At 43.1% G+C, this 20,952-nt stretch overlaps 1 protein-coding gene across 1 annotated transcript in view; it reads left to right on the forward strand.

Annotated features, from left to right (window-relative positions):
- Positions 1 to 20,952, forward strand: part of asic1b (acid-sensing (proton-gated) ion channel 1b) — a gene marked incomplete at its 5' end in the record, with an annotated part of 234,789 nt that overhangs the window by 13,408 nt on the left and 200,429 nt on the right. Inside the window, one exon of the mRNA XM_084063456.1 lies at positions 10,501 to 10,696. Coding sequence (XP_083919582.1) covers positions 10,501 to 10,696 — 196 coding nt within the window. The remainder of the gene's footprint in view (positions 1 to 10,500; positions 10,697 to 20,952) is intronic.

Raw genomic sequence — 20,952 nt, forward strand, 5'->3', positions numbered from 1 at the left:
AATAGTGCCAATCTTCCTCCTCACACTGCATTCACCAACATACCGGTAGTCATTTAATGTGGAGTGCAAAATGATTGCCACCTACCTCCAGAATGATGAGCACATTGGAGAGTAAAGGCTGTATTCCTCATTTGAAATTACAGTGCATACAGTGACACGCCGTGAATATTTTCTTCCATTCTGTTCGTAGCAGGCCATGAAGAAACATTGCAGTAGCAGCAGATCATATTATATTTGTTTGTGTCTTGCGAAACCAGAGTTGAAAACACAACTATATTTTAATGTTAATGAAATCAATGACAAAAGATAAATGTTTACGATGTGTCAATATGAGCCGAGTCGATATTTGACCCAGGGAAAATTGCAGTAGTAAACATTCAAGGTTTTATGGGATCCCTAGGGACATCCGATAAGCTTCGGCGACACTTGCTATTTTCATATCGTGAGTTGTGGCTGTAAAAAATTGGTGATATGCTAATATATCTAAGTTGCCCTCCACCTCACATCTATAGTTCGGGCTGTTACGTGACCCTCACACCTATGTCGCACTGCCGATCCGACCAATATGTCTGAGTCATAGTGTTGGGGGCTTTGTCAGAGTACCTGTTGTACCTGTCTGTCTGTGTCCCTTTTGTGCCCATATATGGAGATATGTTTATGTCTGTCAACATGTGCCCATATATTGGAATACCCATATATGGACATATTAGTTAGATCGGCAGTTCTGGACAACTGGATATCCGAACTACTCGACGGCGGGCACCACACTCCCTCGAGTCCTTGCCACTGCATGTGCGGAGTTTGAAGTCGGTCGGCCCCATATATGCACATGACCACATATGGGCATAGCGGTCGATCTGTGTTTCTGTCAGTCCTTGTTATTGTCCCGGTGCACAAAACAATATTAAAAGTATAGCACAATAATAAAAGTATACCATTATCAGATCAAGGTACATTCAGAGGTTGGCATTTGAAGCCTTCATGTCGTGACAAAGTAGTGCGTATCTCTGCTTCTGAACATGATATTTCTGCATATACACAATTGTCTTAGTAATATGTTATCTATGATGCATACTGTATCACCTCACAGCAGCATTAAACCTTAAATGAGACCAAGCTGGAAACATGCCTTGACTGTTAGACCTATGCAGTATATTGTACAAGTGTGAAACATAGTTGGAAGGTCCAGACAAGTACAAGTTCCTTAAGTTGGTTTATTGTATAAAACAGCACAGAGGTACAGGAGGCCTTGCTGCTACATGTGGTCGATGGAAGGGGCCAGAGCAAGAGCCAGGTTTCTTTGTCCTACAGTATTTATATCTAGACTTCACATGTGTGTCTATGCACATGCATTCGTTGCCTTCGTCTGTTGGCTGTGCACGGAGCTGTGTGTGTGTGTGTGTGTGTGTGTGTGATGCATGTAACATAAGCAATGGTATGGGAGGGTTTTCCTGTCCCCCCCCCCCCCTTTATGTCCCCCCCCCCCTCTTTTTCACCTTCGTTTCTGTCATGTCATCACAGGGTTGGTGCCGTGAGGTAGAGTTCTAGTGTCATCACAGGGTTGGTGCCGTGAGGTAGAGTTCTAGTGTCATCACAGGGTTGGAGCTGTGAGGTTCCCTTGTAGATCTGTTGAAAATCAGTTCTTGTCGATTTTCCATAGCCTGCTCCTGTTGTGGTGTCCTCTGTGCAGGAAGATGGTCTGCATCTGGTCCGGATGAGCTTTCAAAAATCTTCTTCCCAAAAAAGAAAATCACAACTTGTACTCAACTCCTTAAGTTCTTTACGTGTGGCCCGGTCACAGACAACCAGTGGCCTTGGCCTTGGTGTGTGTGTGTGTGTGTGTGTGTGTGTGTGTGTGTGTGTGTGTGTGTGTGTGTGTGTGTGTGTGTGTGTGTGTGTGTGTGTGTGTGTGTGTGTGTGTGTGTGTGTGTGTGTGTGTGTGTGTGTGTGTGTGTGTGTGTGTGTGTTGCATGTAACATAAGCAATGGTATGGGAGGGTTTGGATGAACTCCAGATGTTTGTAAGTGAGCCTGAGTCATTAATTGTACCTGTCACAATGTTCTACTCTGGCTGAGATGTACTTATGTACATCGTGAGGCCTTCTACTAAAGACAGTGTGTATCACCAGTGTCCAGATCCTACACCTACATGTAATCTTCACTCCATGTCCTAATCCAAATGTTGTAGCGACATACTCACAGACACCTCCTAAAAATTAGGCACACTTCTACACTACAAAATCATGAATTCAACTCTGAGAAGGTAAAGTTACACCCATAATTTCACAAATTGACCCTCATTTGTAAACTGTCAGTTACTCCATATTGACACTTTTGCAATGTTGCTTGCCTTGATTTGTTTGTAATGCGCGGTTGTTAGCAGCTGTGCACCCATAAAACTATGTGTAGCTAACCACAGCAGATATTGCTGTGGTTAGTTGGAATGTTTTCCACAGGTAATGATGTGGTTAGTTGGAATGGTTTCCAGATAATGATGTGGTTAGTTGGAATGTTTTCCAGATCATTCTGTGGTTAGTTGCAATGTTATCAGATCATGCTGGGGTTAGTTGGAATGTTATCAGATAATGCTGGGGTTAGGGATGGGACGATAATCGCTATTATCATTTATCGTGATAACAAACTACTCAGAATAATCGTATCGCAGAGATTTAAATGTATTGTGAAATTGTCCTCCGTCATACACTAGGATGAATTAGCTTTTGTTGAGCTTCAAATTCAGTACCACTTATTCAGTACCACCGCTGCACAAAGACCTTTTTCCTCCCGCCAATAATTGTTAAAAGTTAGGGATGTCCGATATTATCGGCCTCCCGATATTATCGGCCGATATTAGCATAAAAATTGATATCGGGAAAATATCGGTATCGGTTTTTGAAAAAAAAAAAAAAAAAACTTTTTTTTTTTTTTTTTTTTTTGCTTTATGAATAAGTTACAGGAGTTCTTACTGTATATGGTGTGTGTGATATGAAATTTGAGCTTACCCTAATCACAATAATCCCCGCATATATCGGTATCGGTTGATATCGGTATCGGTAATTAAGAGTTGGACAATATCGGTATATCGGTTATCGGTAAAAAAGCCAATATCGGACAACCCTATTAAAAGTTTTTTTTTTAGCATGGACAGCTGTAGAATCACTCTCAAACCTTTTAGCCAATTATCTTCTTTAAAAAAAAAAGAAAAGCGAATGTGTTCACTCTGGTACCTGGAAAGCCGTAGTTATACCTTTAAATCCAAGAAAGCATCATATCATTTTAGTTATCGTCACTGTTGGGCAGAAACCTTGTATCTCCAAGTTTCAAATTTGTATGTCTTTTTGTAAATTAAAGTCCTACTTCACTATACAAGAGTGTCGCACAAAAGCACTGTAGTGAAAATAGCAGATATACAAGCACACAACGACTTGCGATGCGAGGCGTTGTGCGCTTGCAGATCGGCTATTTTCACTATTTTAAAATGTTTTTAAAATAATAAAAAATTATTGGTTTTGGACATACAAGGTTTCCACCCGAAATCAATGATAAAGCAACATGATTTTAAAAATAATAATAATTTGAATAAAAAACTTAAAGTTTTTCAGAAAACGTGGGTTAGGATTTAGAAGGTGTAGAATCGGACTCAGGTCTTACAGTAATTGAGGATGGGGACGAGGAGGACACAATACAGGGTTCTTACAGAAGTATGGAAAAGTAGGGAATTTGATTTGAGTCATTTCCAGGTCTGTCTGGATAAGTATGGAAATAATTGTGTTTCCACTTTCCAGACTTAAAACTTGACCAAATCCACACATTTGCCACGAAATTAGTGGCAATATCTCTGAATTGCATATAGCATACATAGCATCACAAATAACATTGTGACAAATGCTTTTCTGAAAAGGTAGTTACACAGTGATGTAGTTATTAGAAAAGGTCAACTATATTTTCTGAATAAGGAAACCATAATTTTATGGCTGCATTCATTGGATTTGTTTTTGTTACTCCACTGCGCCCTCTACAGATCTGGTCAATGGAATTTTTCTATTGACCAGATTTTTCCTTCTGGTGATATATTTTCTTTTCTGGACAAAAACTGTATTTTAGACCAGAGTTTGGGGGCTCAGAGTGTTCCCACTAAGTAGAGGCGTTCAACTCCATAAAACCGTCTTTGTTTATTGAGTAGCAAAAGTGTATTTTTATTTTTTACTAAAGACAAGAGAATGCGCAGCCTGTAGTGCGTGCGCAAAGGCTTGAAAGTCCCATAGCCGTCTCAGCGTCTCGTGCCAGTTCGTTGGGGGCCTCCAGCGCGGGGAGTCAGGGAGTCTCGGCTGCCCTGCCCGGTTCTGCAGTTTCCAGTGATCTGCTGATCTGTGTACAATTCCCCGGAATCTCTAATGTCCCAGGGCCATTTCAGAAACCAGTAGAGATGCAGATAATGTGTAAGATCATTAAGAGGCTAGATTATACACACACCACACATTCACACGCATCAGTACACACACAATACACCACTAATTATCCCATGTAGCATGCTGCTGTTGTCGCAAGTCCACGCACACATGCACGCACACACACACAATGATTTTGCAATACTTTGTATCACACATTTGATGTGTGTCATTCAAGAGTGTCGAATAGGCCTACTTGAGTTAGGACAGTTGAGACTGGGTGGAAGTGTGACCTGGAGAAAATCCGACAGTTATCTATCCAGAGAACCAAGTTCAAGTCAGTCCAGACAGAGCGTGTAGTGCCTTTGGGCAAGTGTTGGCTCAGACATTTCCTAATATCACGAAAAGAAGATGCCAGAGAACAGTTACATTAGGCTGGATGGCATAACAATGAACTAGCCAATTGCAGAGCAATCATCCCTCCAGGCAGGATGTAGCCTTGCTGCCTCTACGGCATACAGCTTTCAAACTCGCTTAAAAAAAAATCACACCACTACTTGGTGCATAGTCAGGAAATAGCCGCAATTCCGACTCCTTTAAATGCAGGGGACAAGCTTCCCTGTTCCAACGAAGGACCTCAACACAGTCTTAGAAGTGAGACTTGACACAGAGGTTCAGGTCAGGTTTTGAGAAATCAGTCAATCAAGATGTCCCTATCTATGCCTAGAACTTCTTTGATCAGTTGGGCTGGAGATAATGAGGCTGGGTATTCTGACACATTTAGTATGCAAATACATATTTGATATCCTCATTCTCCCCTCCAAATCCAGTTATTTGGCCAGTCACCTCTGGTTGAAGCTTGTGTACATCAGTTTGTAAAGAAGTTACATTGCATCACAAGGCCGTGGGAAGTAGGGTTGCTGAGAGGGCTACAGCATACCCTAGGGTTCTGGGGTGAAAATGTTTTGTATGGGAGAAGTTTGTGACATAATGTGTCTGTTGTAATGTTGTTGATCTAAAAATGGTTTGTTTGGGGAGGATTTTGTGCATTATGAATAATGTAATCAATTAACCCAATGCACGCTGGATCCGGTGCATTTCCTGTTTACACGGGCATTGGCGACTCGGCTCCAAAGTTACGTGCGAGAGCGTAAATGTGCTCATTCTACCCACCAGTTATCTGAACGGCCTTTTTCTGATTTGCGTCGCCTGAAAACTACTTCACTGACTCATGGTCACCTGTCCCTGATGCATGTCCACAGTGACATGTTGAACTCATTGGACATACATGACAATGAGCGCTTTCATTCCCAGAGCGCAAAGGCCATGCTTGGTTTATTATGATTGAACAATTCGCCCCGCAGCAGCTCAAGGTACAGTAATGGTTAATGATGCTGCCTGCCGCCGAGCAGATACATATTCAGTAGTCTTAATCACACAGATTTTTAGAACTGTGACTTGTCATGTCTGTTTGGATCATTATGCACAATGGAGCTGTTGGTTGCAATAGTCAGAAATTCAAATGTGATGTGTGCAGTTATATGGTGCAGTTGCTTGCTATATTCTTCTGCCTACATATACGTCATGTCCTAGTATGAGCAAATAGGGGAAGGGCATCAACGTCACATGATGCCTTTGTTTGGCCCGCAAAAACGTCAGCTGTCCCGAATATTGGTCAAAAACCCGGATGTGTGTCTCAAAGAATAGGTTTGTGTCATTGAATTAAACCTTGTTGCCATTGTATGGCATTGTGCGCACTACGCAATAGCATGTTTTGATGTTTGTGAAACTAATTGCAGTGTTTTGTGGATCAGTTATAGTACTTGTGGGGTGAAAATGTGTTTGTGCAGCCTGACTTTGTATTAGAAGTATGCTCCTTGAGTAGCCTAAACGTGACGAACGTGTGTCAGATGGCTTTGTTGTGGTGTTTTATTATCATAACACTCTGGCTTCATGCCAAATGAAGAGTAAAAGTTTTAAAGAAGCTCAGATAGCAGCGGTCTAGACATTCAGATAAACTGGCCTGGCTGGAAATATTGTAGTTTACCTCTGTCCCAATTTATGGATGACAACATGCATCCAATAACTGTTACATGTTTTAGTTTCCAATATATGGCAAATTATATCAATACAATTATTTAGTAGTACTCCAGTGCACTTTTCTATCCAAATGTATCACTGATTGATGCCCGTCCTCTTGTCACTTGTGCTACATTTTAGTGCTCCGTTGTTTTGTTCTTTGTACTTACTGATGGCCTGTCACTCACTGGGGGGCGTCACCAGACTCTTGTAACTTGTGGATGGGCCAATACAGTTAATTGAGGTTAATTAGAATCTGGGAATGGCTATGAGCAGACCATGCTGGAAGTTGATGCTTGCTGGCAACCAGGCAGAGGTATGCAATAATTAGCTGTGTGTGTGTGTGTGTGTGTGTGTGTGTGTGTGTGTGTGTGTGTGTGTGTGGGGTGTGTGTGGTGTGTGGTGTGTGTGTGTTTGCACTCGTGTTTGTGTGAGCTTAGCTAGAGTGAAGATAACTCGGTGTGTAAATGTCCCACATATTTGATTGTAATTAAGCTCTACACCAGAAAAACGTGCACCAGCTGGTGCAGCATTTTGCTTTGAATTCAGCGCTGATTGATGTTCATATGGTCACGATGCTTAGTGCTGAGCGTGCTTGACTCGAATCACAGCATTATGAACATACCCTAACAATCTGAAAGTATTCTCTGCCACCACAATTTCTCCTCCTGCCATGGAGGAGTGATTAACGTGATTGTGTAAAGGGAGATGCTTTCAGTGATGAGCTCTTCTCATCCAGTGCGGACCTCACATGGCGACGGGTACGTCACAGCTGTCAGTTACACAGCACACAATTCAAATTACAGTGAGAGTCACAGTGGTTCTCAAACATTTTCATGTCAAGGACCTCCAAATGAATATTGGCCTTAGAAAATCTGAAAATATTTTGTGCCAGGGACCCCCATACTAGACTTGTGTTCTTAAGATGTATCGTAAATATTTACGATAACTTTGTTTCAACTGATTTTGATGCTATATCTGGGGACCCCCTGAAACCCCCTCAAGGACTCCTGGGGGTACCTGGACCCCACTTTGAGAACCAATGACTAAGAGAGCCTGGTGTACACCGCAGAACAAATCCCTGCTCTGGCTCTTGTTAGAGACAATCTCCATTGTTCTGCTTCTCTATTAATGTTTTACATGATAATCCCACATGTCCTGATGAAATTGTTTGCCAGCCGGCCAACTTTCTTTTAATTTTTTTTTATTCAAATTAACTTTTTGGGAGTTTTAGAGCTGTAGAGGATTACGGTTCCCCTTGCTCTGTTACGTACGGGACATCCCTGAAGTGCTTTATTTTTTTCGGGGGTTCATTCTTTGTGTTAAAAGATGATAATTGAAGTTTGGCAAAAGCACAAACCATTGAGAATTTGTTGCTGCAAATTCTGTAAAAGAGAAAAGACATTCTGAGTTAATTGGAAGGCTCTGAATTTTTATATGCCTATCACAATTCAATGCCCTACATTATTTGTCTCTAATAAGCCGGCACTAGTCCTTTATTTGCAATTGTTAGCAGTGGTAGTGCAACTCAACTGAACATGAAACCATTACACTGTATATAACACGATTCATAAGACCTTCTGAACACATAAGACCTTTTAAACAAAATGAAGTACTGATTGAATGAATCACACCAAAAAACGTGTGTACCATAAATGGAATTATTATTAGGATTGTTATTAAATGTAATCTGTCTGAGTCCGACCCGAGGCGCTTTACTGCATGCCCAGACTCAGACTGACTCAGAGTCAGTCTCTAAACGCTTCACTCAACTAGATACTAATACTAATCTCTCCCAGCTTTCTTTGTTAAAACTGTTTAGAAACAACTAGAGAGCGCTGCCCACCATCGCAGAGTCTGGGGGTGCATCCAACGTGTTTATTAGTTATGTGCGGGTCAGGTTTTTTTTTATTTCCCACCCACCCCGCCCGCCCTGCACGGGAGCCCAACCCGCCCCAACCCGTCCCACAAAAAAAGTATATAAATCAACGACCCGGCAAACAAAAAAAAAAGGGGGGGAGGGGGGTAAAAAGAAGTGATCATTTTGACATTTACTGTATGGATGAGCTCATTACCGTCATCATCACATAATTGTTTTACTTTGTTATTGTTTGGCTTCCACCTTTGGCTTACAGTTAAAGGAGCAATTTCAAAACGTTTTTTAATCTGATTGGATAATGCTGTAATTCATTATGTGGAATTACTGTATATTTTGTAGCCAATTTTGTTGTTGTAGAAAGGACAGACTTACTGTAATGAGGTTCTCTCCACACACACACACACACACACACCCACACACACACACACACACACACACACACACACACACACACACACACACACACACACACGCACTCACCCCCGAGGGGACGACACACACCAACATTTTTACTGAACAACTGTAAACATAATAATGATAGTGCTGTTTCCTGGCTGAATTAAAACCATATCTAACTCTAAATAATACACTATGGCTCATCTGATAGCAATTCCTAAGTGCAGAAATTGCTGAGAGAATGGCTTTCCAGCCACGTTATAAGACACAGTGGAAGAACACACAGTGTGTGCTTCCACCCTGGCTCCAGCCTCGCTGCAAGACAAGCGTTATTCAACATTAAACTGCAAGGTTAAGATATGATAAGATAATTTCCCATGAGGAAATTCAGGTGTCATAGCAGCAACAGCAGTACGAGTGAAACAGAATATGTGCAGGTAAGAGCAGAGACAAGAGGCAAGCCAAGTAGATAAAGAAAAAATAAAATAAAATAAAAATTGTTTGACTTAAACTAGACATCTGCAGTGGGTCTGAATACCTTATTGGCATATGAATATAATAATAACTTTATTTGTACAGCACCTTTCATACAAAAAATATACAAACACCGGTGCCAGTGAATATAAATGTATATATAAATATAAACGGTATGTATAGACTATAAACAGTGAATATGAGGCTGAATACGTACAGTATCAACCTGCCTTCAACAGTGGGTATCAGGATGAATACAGTATTATCGTATGTAGAGTCTATCAACATTGAATATGTGGGGGGCAAGGGAAGGGGAAAAAAAAGAAGGAATCAAAGAAGAGACAGCAAGGTATCTACATATTTACACATAGCATATCCATCCAAACATTATGTGCATGAGGTTTAGATATAAGCTGCTATGCATGAGCATAGCAGCTGGTACGTACTGTTCATGACATAGACATCAGTGCAAGAAGAGTATCAGTGCGTTGTATATGATTAAGTTGCAGAGTATCTCCAAGTGTCAAGTTTAACAACATAGTCCACAAAAGGTTCCTTTACTGGTATGATCCACAGTTGGGTCAATGAGGAAAGCAAAAGCCCAAGACCAGCCTGATGACAGGCGGTGGTCAGGCCTTGTTCAACCTGATGGTAGCCGGGGGGAAGCTGTTCATAAATCTGGTGGTCTGGCCCTTGATACTACGGTAGGCTGCTTTGCCCGGCCGTGGTCGTTGTAGGGGTTTGAACAGTTTGTGGCAGAGGTGGTGCCTGTCTTTGATGATGCGCTGAGCTTTGACTACGCACCTCTTCTTGTACAGTTCCTGGAGCGAGGGGAACTCGCCTCTCATTATGCGTTCTACTGACTAAAACTTCAATTATACTGCTCAAAGAAATGTAGGGAACACTTTGATCCCTTAATTATTTTGAGTTTTTTTCATGAACTGTGTACATAATGCTAACGAAAACTGCTCAAAAGAATTAAGGGATCAAAGTGTTCCCTTAATTACTTTGAGCAGTGTTTATCAAATGTAAACCACTAAATTGCAGGGGTGCCCTTTTTTTACCACATTAAGAAAAATGCTATAAATAATTTAGATTTATTGAATACTTTATTAACAAGATTAAGATTAATAACACAGTACACCCTACCTGACGTACCTGTAGTTTCTGTGCCCCTGCTTGTGTGTAGTTGTAGTCGTGTGCGTGGACATACCGGTATGTGGTGTATCATTATCTACAACCAAAAGACCACATGACCTAACCTGAGAAGCCTCTTGTTCTCTAGGTACGAGATCCGGGACACTCACATGGTGGAGGAGAACGTACTGCAGATCCTGAAGGAGAGAGCCGACTTTGACAGCTACAAGCCCCGGCCCTTCAACATGCGAGAGTTCTACGACCGGACGGGCCACGACATCAAGGACATGCTGCTCTCCTGCTTCTACCGTGGAGTGGAGTGCAGCGCCGAAGACTTCACAGTGGTGAGTCGCATGTGCCAAATAACTGGTTCTCCACAATAGCTGAGGTCTTGCTTAATGCTTATTGCCCGGGCCTCGGTCAGTTCTGGCTGACAAATCATTGTTGACGTTTGCTGTTCGGTGGGGTGGTGGATGGGTTTTTGGAAGGAAAGCAAAAGCCTTTTCTTAGGGAATAAACATCAGATAATGTTACAGTCAGTACTTCATACTCATTCAGACCTTCTTGGGTTATGTCGGTACAGCCTTACGCTGAATTCACATCGGCAGTGTCGAGCGAATTTCCGCAATTTAGCTAAATGGGTGTATCCGAGGTATGAGTGACACCCTCATAAATAAGTGAGTTGAGGTCCAGTGTGTGAGCTCCGCTGCTCCAGGCTTCTCTTGCCAGCAGGTGTGCTCCAGGAGCAGGAGGGCTCACAGGCAGGGAGGAAAAGTGCAGACACTCAATACTTGTCTCTGGTTTGTAAATGATCTATACATTTTAGAAAAAAGCCAGTTGCTCAATTTTGATTCATTTCACATCTACAGTACATCTGCTAGTTTAAAACTTTGTTATCAATATTTAGTACTTTCCATACTGTAGTCTGTTTATTGTGCATGCCTACCTATTTCAGAACACACCACGCTTACGTGGTGGGCTGTCGCTGTGTCTTTCCGCACTGCGGCGATGAAAAGGTTAAACTTTTTTCAACTTTGCCGCTCTGCTATTTGCTGGACCCGCCTCCCTCTGCATGGGGTGAAATCTGCACTCTTCACCATAGACAATGCATTGAACCTTGCCGTTTCTCAGAATGCATTGTGAATGGGACGGTCACACCGAGATGTGTCGCTACAGATCTACCGAAAATAGCCGATCTACAAGCTCACAATGTGATGCGTTTTGAGCTTGTAGATCAGCTGTTTTAGATGCGCGACACGCAATGAAACCAAGTATTGAAATCAGGCATTAACGTTCATTCCTGTGGGAATGAGCATTGTTGAAATCGTTTGCTGACTGACTCCATGGCCATTGTCCTAATTCATACTGTGCTGTGCGTGCATCACACCTTCTCTTACCACGACATTCTACCATGATCTGTATGTTGAACCTGAGTAGGGAGGGATTGGGCTTAAACCTGAGGCTTTCACTGAGCGGCAGCTCTGCGCAGTGTGATTTGCTTTGGCAGTTAAAGGCTTGAGCCTATAACTCTGCGGGTTCCTCTTCATGTGTCGGGTAGTTGATTTTTCTCTTAGTCCATCAATCCTGTGTTTTGGTTCACTGGCAGATATAGTTTGTGACCGAATTCCTCTGCTTGACCTTTCCGTGGATTTATCAGTTATAGCTGGAGTAAATCCCACTGAGCTCTCGCTATCACACTGGGTTTACTTTGTCTCAGCACGGATGCTGATAGTGTCCTTCTATTTAAGCTGCCCTTGTCTCTACCAATATGGTGATGGTGGAAGTACTTTTCCGTCAAAAAGATGAAAGATAGAAGATGGTGACTATACTGTAGCCTGGGATCCAGCCTGATTCACTACGTTCGGCTGATTATTTTTTCTCACTTCGCTGATTGGTCTGGCCAGCCTCCTATTTGACTGAGTTTTACATTGGACAACACTGGTCCCGCATGTTTTTTACACTCTCAGATGTTAAATTAACATCGAAGATTTTACTGTCTGTGTGACTTTACTTTGCCTATGCAGCATGACTTTTTCAGGTGTGCATAAGACTCTTATAGCGGAGATTTAAACTTACAGCAACTTGTCTTTTCAGGTAACTTGTACTGTATTTAACTCAGGATATCAACACATTTTTAATGCTGGATTTTCTTTTACATTTGCTCAGGAGGTTTTTAATTGGTGTTGAATTGATTACTTTGGTTTTGAAGAAACCCGCGGTGTGTATTTTTGGAATTTAGTTTTTAGCGGTGCCAGCCGCTCTACACCTGACTATGTCCGTCCGTATGTCCGTTTGAGCCCGGACGCTTTACACAGCTATAACTCCAGTTCGCATGCCAGCAAGTCCAAATTTGGTATGTGGACTTAGACCACCAATAGGAACGAGCATTGATTGCTGAAGCCCCGCCCCGCCCTATTATAGCGCCACCAGGAGGCCACTACACTTGACTATGTCCGTCCGTATGTCCGTTTGTCCGTTTGAGCCCGGATGTCCGTTTGAGCACGGGCTTTAAACAGCTATAACTCCAGTTCGCAGCATGCCAGCAAGTCCAAATTTGGTATGTGTACTTACACCACCAATTGGGACGAGCATTGATTGCTGAAGCCCCGCCCCGCCCTATTATAGCGCCACCAGGAGGCCACTGGCTTTAAACAGCACTTTACCCAGCTATAACTGCAGTGCGCATGCCAGCAAGTCCACATTTGGTATGTGGACTTACACCACCAATTGGGACGAGCATTGATTGCTGAAGCCCCGCCCCGCCCTATTATAGCGCCACCAGGAGGCCACTGGCTTTAAACAGCGCTTTACACAGCTATAACTCCAGTTCGCAGCATGCCAGCAAGTCCAAATTTGGTATGTGGACTTAGACCACCAATAGGGACGAGCATTGATTGCTGAAGCCCCGCCCCGCCCTATTATAGCGCCACCAGGAGGCCACTGGCTTTAAACAGCTATAACTCCAGTTTGCAGCATATGCCACCAAGTCCAACTAATACCACCAATAGGGACCAACTGTAATTACATAAGCCCCGCCCCCTCTGTCTTCCCATTGGCTGGGCTTTAAACAGCCATAACTCCAGTTCACAGCATGCTACTGAGTACAAATTTGGTACGTGTACTCAGACCACCAATAGGGACGAACTGAAATGTAGCAAGCCCCGCCCCCTCTGTCTTCCTATTGGCTGGGCTTTAAACAGCCATAAGTCCACTTTGCAGCATGCTACCAAATACACATTTACCACGTGAACTTTGACCACCAATAGGAACGAGCATTGATTGCTGAAGCCCCGCCCCGCCCTATTATAGCGCCACCAGGAGGCCACTACACTTGACTATGTCCGTCCGTATGTCCGTTTGTCCGTTTGAGCCCGGATGTCCGTTTGAGCACGGGCTTTAAACAGCTATAACTCCAGTTCGCAGCATGCCAGCAAGTCCAAATTTGGTATGTGTACTTACACCACCAATTGGGACGAGCATTGATTGCTGAAGCCCCGCCCCGCCCTATTATAGCGCCACCAGGAGGCCACTGGCTTTAAACAGCACTTTACACAGCTATAACTGCAGTGCGCATGCCAGCAAGTCCACATTTGGTATGTGGACTTACACCACCAATTGGGACGAGCATTGATTGCTGAAGCCCCGCCCCGCCCTATTATAGCGCCACCAGGAGGCCACTGGCTTTAAACAGCGCTTTACACAGCTATAACTCCAGTTCGCAGCATGCCAGCAAGTCCAAATTTGGTATGTGGACTTAGACCACCAATAGGGACGAGCATTGATTGCTGAAGCCCCGCCCCGCCCTATTATAGCGCCACCAGGAGGCCACTGGCTTTAAACAGCTATAACTCCAGTTTGCAGCATATGCCACCAAGTCCAACTAATACCACCAATAGGGACCAACTGTAATTACATAAGCCCCGCCCCCTCTGTCTTCCCATTGGCTGGGCTTTAAACAGCCATAACTCCAGTTCACAGCATGCTACTGAGTACAAATTTGGTACGTGTACTCAGACCACCAATAGGGACGAACTGAAATGTAGCAAGCCCCGCCCCCTCTGTCTTCCTATTGGCTGGGCTTTAAACAGCCATAAGTCCACTTTGCAGCATGCTACCAAATACACATTTACCACGTGAACTTTGACCACCAATAGGGACAAGCTTTAATTGCTGAAGCCCCGCCCCCTCTGTATTGCCATTGGCTGGGCTACAAACAGCCATAACTCCAGTTAGCAGCATGCCACCAAGTCCGAATTTGGTTTGTGGACTTACACCACCACTAGGGACGAGCATTAATTGCTGAAGCCCCGCCCCGCCCTATTATAGCGCCACCAGGAGGCCACTCATCAAAGGCACCGCTTCCTTCACACAGGGTGCGATTTTTTGAAAACAAACAAAGTCAACATTTAGAAATTTTTCATTAAGAGCCAAAATGGATGAATCCATTAAACAGAATGTAATGTGGCTAATGTGGTTGCTTGTTTATTTTAAAAGCTACTGCAATGTTTCGGTAAGAGTGTGATTAATCATTAGACATAAATTATGCAGCTTAACCCAGTGGCATGGGCTCTCCGCTGTGGGCAGTCCCAGTGAGTTGCAGATTCCCTGCAGTAATGTGCACTCCTACAGCAGTGGTGGAAGAAGTATACTCAGATATTTTACTTAAGTAAAAATAGCAATACCACAATATAAAGATACTCTTGTTACAAGTAAAAGGCCTGTGTTCAAAATGTTACTTGAGTAAAAGTATAAAAGAATTGGCATCAAAATATACTTAAAGTTCCAAAAGTAAATGTTTGAAAATAGCAGATCTACAAGCTCACAACGCATCGCGATGCAACGTGTTGTGAGCTTGTAGATCGGCTATTTTCAAATAGCTTATGTATAAAATAGGGCTAAAGTGGTTAATGTATGTTTTATGATATAATAATTTATATCTGCAAAGTAACTAGTAACGAAAGTACTGTAACTGTAAAACAATTTGTAGTGGAGTAAAAGTACAATATTTGCCTCTGAGATGTAGTGGCGTAGAAGTAAAAGTATTGAAATTTGGAAATACTCCAGTAAAGTAAAAATAGCTCAACATTGTACTTAAGTACAGTACTTGAGTAAATGTGCTTACAGTAGTTACTTTACACCACTGTCCTACAGTGCATACTGTAGAACAAGGACCGGAGTGGAACTCCTTTCAGCCCGGGCATTTCATGCCTCATGGGGGGTGGGTGTGCGCTGTTCCATCATGACAGTTTTAGTTCCAGATGATCAAAATTATAGACTGCCTTAAACGACTTAGACTTTTATTTTCATGCCAAAAACAAGCAGTCTCGTTTCATCTACGTTCTTTGTACATTTACTATTCTGCTATTAATGATACAAATACACAGTGGGTTGCTAGAATGCAGGCATAAATAGTGGCGTTATTGGATCTTTTTAGATTTTGCACTCACTGGTACAGCTCTACCTGTGCTGTTCACAGCAGGCGTCCTTCTGGGCTCATGGCAGTGAGCCATGTCCCATCGACAGACACTGCTCTGACTGGCACTTTCCTTTGCTTTTTTCCAAGGACAGAGAGAGAGAGAAGAGACATGGGAGACAATACAGGGTTTGGATTTGAACCCGGACACAATAATATCATAAAACATAACATTTTCAACACAAGTACTCTCAAAACAGTGTTCGAGTGTTGGATCTTTAACATTGGTTGCATTATGCAGTGTCTTTCAACCTGCTGTTGGTGCTAAATCTGAATTTCCCTCAATAAAGGTTTATCTCATCTTAAAAGGTATTTCACACACATAACCATTTTGTATTAAAAATTAATTATTCATAAATATGCCAATTATACAAAATTCCTTCACACTAACCTTGGTTGTGGTTTGTAATACAATGCTATGCTATATTGTGCTTTACACGTCTATGACACCTTAGCACTGTACCTTATCTTGCTATCGTACTTTAGGAGTACGGTATCTTCTGGGCTTTGAGTTGCGATCTGTGAACTCGTATGAGCTGGGAATATGTCAGTTTGACACATTTGGCAGCATCCTCTTCTAATGCCCTTTTTTTCTTTTTTACCTACCGTGCCTTTTCCGCTCCGACTTTTATCTTTTTCTCCACCTTCAAATGTGTCTTCATTCGGCACAGACTTGTAGTAATTCCCTCTCTTTTTCCCTCTAACTCTCTCTCTTTCTGTATTTGATTCTCTCTCTCCAGCTTGGGTTAGGGTTAAACCCTCTCTTTCTCTCCTCTCCTTTTTGGGTGTACGTTATGATCTCCCCATCTCAATGCCCTTCAAAGCTCCTGTGCGTTAAAATATCCTATGGTATGAAAGAGACACCTACTTTTCCCTAAAGGCCCACAAAACTATGTACCACAGCACTGAGTGCACTGGTGCAGTCTTTGCTCCTCTAATCTGCTGATGTCCCCATGTCTAGTTGTGCTGATGGCAGAGGGTATACGTGTCGTGCCCTGCTGTATTAGTACAGTAGTGGACCTGGGATGGATGGAACAGCTCAGCAGGGAGCACTAATGGTGTGGAAAGAATCTTCCCTGCAATGGTGTAAAAAAGACAGACCAATACTCCCACTCAAACCTCAGCCCCCCGAAAGCCCAGATTGTGGCCGCAGTAAAACTGTGATTAACACTGCAGGCAGCTTCTGCTTGTTTACCTCCAGCACCACTCGCTCTCTGGTCGTGGGAGATAGGTGGGAACAAATGGCTTCCGCTGCGTCTGGGAATCCAGTTTCCACTGTGAATTGCTCTGATAAAGTTTGGGAAAATAAAGCAACCAGACCACAGCATCATTAAGACTTCATTGTGAGGGCTTCCACCAGGGCTAAGTGTGTAATGTAATCGCGTCGATGAACTGAACTGGACTGGATTGGAGTGGCTACTTGAAAGCTGCTACTGTGTCGGTATTGAGTTCACATCATGTCTATTAGTCCTGTTATCTGGAACCTAGTACAGTATGTGCTCGTCATTGAGTGGTACATAACAGTCTAACATTTGACCGGTTAATGCAATCAATTAAGTATTATTGGTTGCAATATTCAATACGGCAAAGTGGCAAAAACCCATTTGCAACAGTCATTACTGAAGAATTGCTTATCAGCACAGCCTCTTTTTCCTTATCACTCTCTGTGTCTCGATCACTCTCTCTCTCTCTCTCTCTCTTTCTCTCTTCCCCTTGCTCTCTCTCTCTCTCTCTCACACACACACACACACACACACACACACACACACACACACACACACACACACACACACACACACACACACACACACACACACACACACACACACACACACACACACACACACACACACACACACACACACACACACACACACTTGCTTTCTCCTTGGGAGGACGTTCACTGATCAGGAAAGGCTGCCTCGAAGCAGTTTAGTTTACCTCCTCACCTGATGTTAACCATCAGCTCAGAGAAATTACCTTCAATTAATATTAATTATAAATAGCTCACAGCTTCTGAACCATTGCCTCAGGGGATGATAAAGAAACAGTAAAAAGGTGTCTGAAACACAAAGAACCTTAATTAGATTTTTATGGTCCTGTGTTTCATGAAGCACTTTAACCCTGACGTCCTAATTTTGGGCGCGTTATTATAGGCGGATTTTTTTTTTTATATCGAAAGATTTTGAAAATAGCAGCTCAAGCTCACAACATACATCGTGAAATGTGACATGCAACACAAGCTTTTAGATTGGCTACTTTTGAAATAATTTAGAAAAGGTTTTGTGGTTTAAGTTGTTAACCACTTAACCCATTAAGACTGGGAAGGGAACGCATCTGTGTCATTTTAAGATTTCTTTGGCTATTCAAAAATAGCAGATATACAAGCTCACAGCGCGGCACCGAGTGCCGCTCTATGAGCTTGTAGATCTGCTATTTTTGAGTGTTGCCAACCACTCCTATATCTGACTTTGTCTGTGTGTCCGTCCGTATGTATGTATGTCCAATAAACAAACATTGATGACAACATCAATACGGGGCTCATCAAAGGCACCACTCTCTTCACACAGGGTGTGATTTTTTTTTTAAATCATGAAAAGTTTTGCAAATCTTTGAATATTTTAAAGCCAACATTTGTAACTTAAATCTTTGCTTCTGGGTGGTCCCTGGAACAACATATTTTACAAATGTTTGCTTTAAAAAATATATATTCAAAGATTTCCACAAATTCATTCCCGGATTGAATGGGATAAAGAGACACATACTGTTCTAAGCACAGAAGAGTTGTGAATGTACAGACTTGGAAGGAAAACATGGCAAAAGGCACCTACAGTAGTCTGTCACACAGCCCCGCTGCTGTTCTGCAGGTGGGATGTTGTCTGTTGACAGCTGATTGATGTCACAACCTCAAAGTTACAGCATCCTGCATATCAACAGCGCACACACACACACACACACACACACACACACACACACACACACACACACACACACACACCTGCTGTCACTGGAAAAACCTCTGCCAGACTTATAACTTATACTTAGACACTAAGGTATAGTGAAGTGTGTGTGTGTGTGTGTGTGTGTGTGTGTGTGTGTGTGTGTGTGTGTGTGTGTGTGTGTGTGTGTGTGTGTGTGTGTGTGTGTGTGTGTGTGTGTGTGTGTGTGTGTGTGTGTGTGTGTGTGTGTGTGTTTTTTTTGTGTGTGTGTGTGTGTGTGTGTGTGTGTGTGTGTGTGTGTGTGTGTGTGTGTGTGTGTGTGTGTGTGTGTGTGTGTGTGTGTGTGTGTGTGTGTGTGTGTGTGTGTGTGTGTGTGTGTGTGCGCGTGTGAGAAGGGGCAGGGAGAGACAGAAATGGAGATGAATAGAGACAGAGTCACAGAGGGAGAGACAATGACATGCTAACAGCAAGGTCCCCCTGATACTGAACCATAAGGGCTGCAGCAGCAGCTGAACGCAACACCAGCTGAATCCCTATCATCATGGGGCATAGAGGTTTGCACTTATTTAGCTACTTTGTTTAGCTATGAAAGTGTGGCAGGTATTGTTGTCTCCGCCAGGCTGAAGGCATGGCGAGAGAGTATGTTTTACCCCCCGTCCGTCCGTCCGTCTGTGTGTGTGTGTGTGTGTGTCTGTCCGTGTCTGTGTCCGTCCGTCCGTCCGTGTGTCCGCCTGTGAACAGCTAATCTCCGACACCGTTGGCCCGCTCGCTCCGAAACTGCACACACACTCCCTGGATGCCAATTCAGAACCTCTGCCCCAAATTTTTCACATAGCTCTGTTATAGCACCACCAGGAGGCCCATTGCAAAACCCATTTACTCCTACAGATTTTATCCAAACGTCATGCAAATCGGTACACATTATCTCTATAGTCATGTGATCAACACAGATCTGTCCGATTTTCCATATTCCATCCTCATTGGCTAAGGTTGGCTTCCAAAGTTTGCAGGATTGGTCCGTTTTGAACAAAATGCCTCAAATCATGAACGCAGCTTGCGATTTCCGTGAAATTTCACACGCACATTCCCACTAGGCCGAGGAAGAAATGGCACCCTTTTTCACATTGGCCTGTTATAGCGCCACCAGCAGGTCTAATCTTAGCAAAACACATTTTTGGAACAAAAGCCTCAAATCATGAATGCAGTGTCTGATTCCCGTGAAAAGCCTAAGAAGAAATGGCACCCCTTTCACATTGGCCTGTTATAGCGCCACCAGGAGGCCAAAATAACGTACCTGACCTGGCGGAGACCTGTGCTCCGAGGAGCACTTTTTCTAGTTTTCACTTTGTGAGTCTTTGTATGCCTGTGTTTAGATTTTGGCCATGTGTTCACTCTCACTTACATTCAACGTTATTATGTTTCTTTAAAACATAGAAGAGAGTTATTATGTTTCTGTTGATGTTCATCATTCACCTGTGGCGGGTGGGGCTTATTGTCTTTTGATGTGATGCTGTTCCTCTCTGACTGGGCTGAAATAATTGTCCCCCATCCTGATGAAAACACCTACAGTAGTTTACTGTACATGCATAAGGACATACTGTCACAACCTGGGTCTGTCCCCAGCCCCTCCCCTCTCCTTTTTGGTCTCTGATTGCCTAGGGTGGACTCAGCAGCCGTGCCTAGGTGGCTAACGAGCCTCAGAGACCAATAAGACTGTCTGTGACTTCTCTCTGTGTGGATCATTGTATTGTTGTGGGGCTTGTTTCCGGGTCCCTGTGTTTTCCCCGTGGTAATGTAATTCGCCCTGGGAGGTGTACCTATGTTTGTTTGCATTATGATTTAAGTATAGTCGTTGTTAAACTGTCTGCATTGGTCTCCTGCCTTACTTTGTTGTTGAGCACATGCATTTGGGTCCAATACTATGTGTGCAACTATGCATGAACTTGAAGTATACTACATTTAAGGGTCCTGGTTTGGGGGTTTCAAAATATGAATACATCTGACACAGTTCACCAATTCTTCTCTCATGTCATGTGTTCCATTTCCATCTTTGGGTGTAGGCTACTGTATATTAATGATCATGGATGGATGGTCGTGTACTGTAGGGCTGCTGTAGAGAGCAGGGTGCTGTACTCTCAGGGCAACCCAGAGTGATGAAAAGGACCACGTTACCATTCGAAAGCAGAGG

The sequence above is a fragment of the Gymnoscopelus microlampas genome (genome assembly GCF_963454915.1).
Source record: "Gymnoscopelus microlampas genome assembly, chromosome: 7".
Classification (NCBI taxonomy): Eukaryota; Metazoa; Chordata; class Actinopteri; order Myctophiformes; family Myctophidae; genus Gymnoscopelus; species Gymnoscopelus microlampas.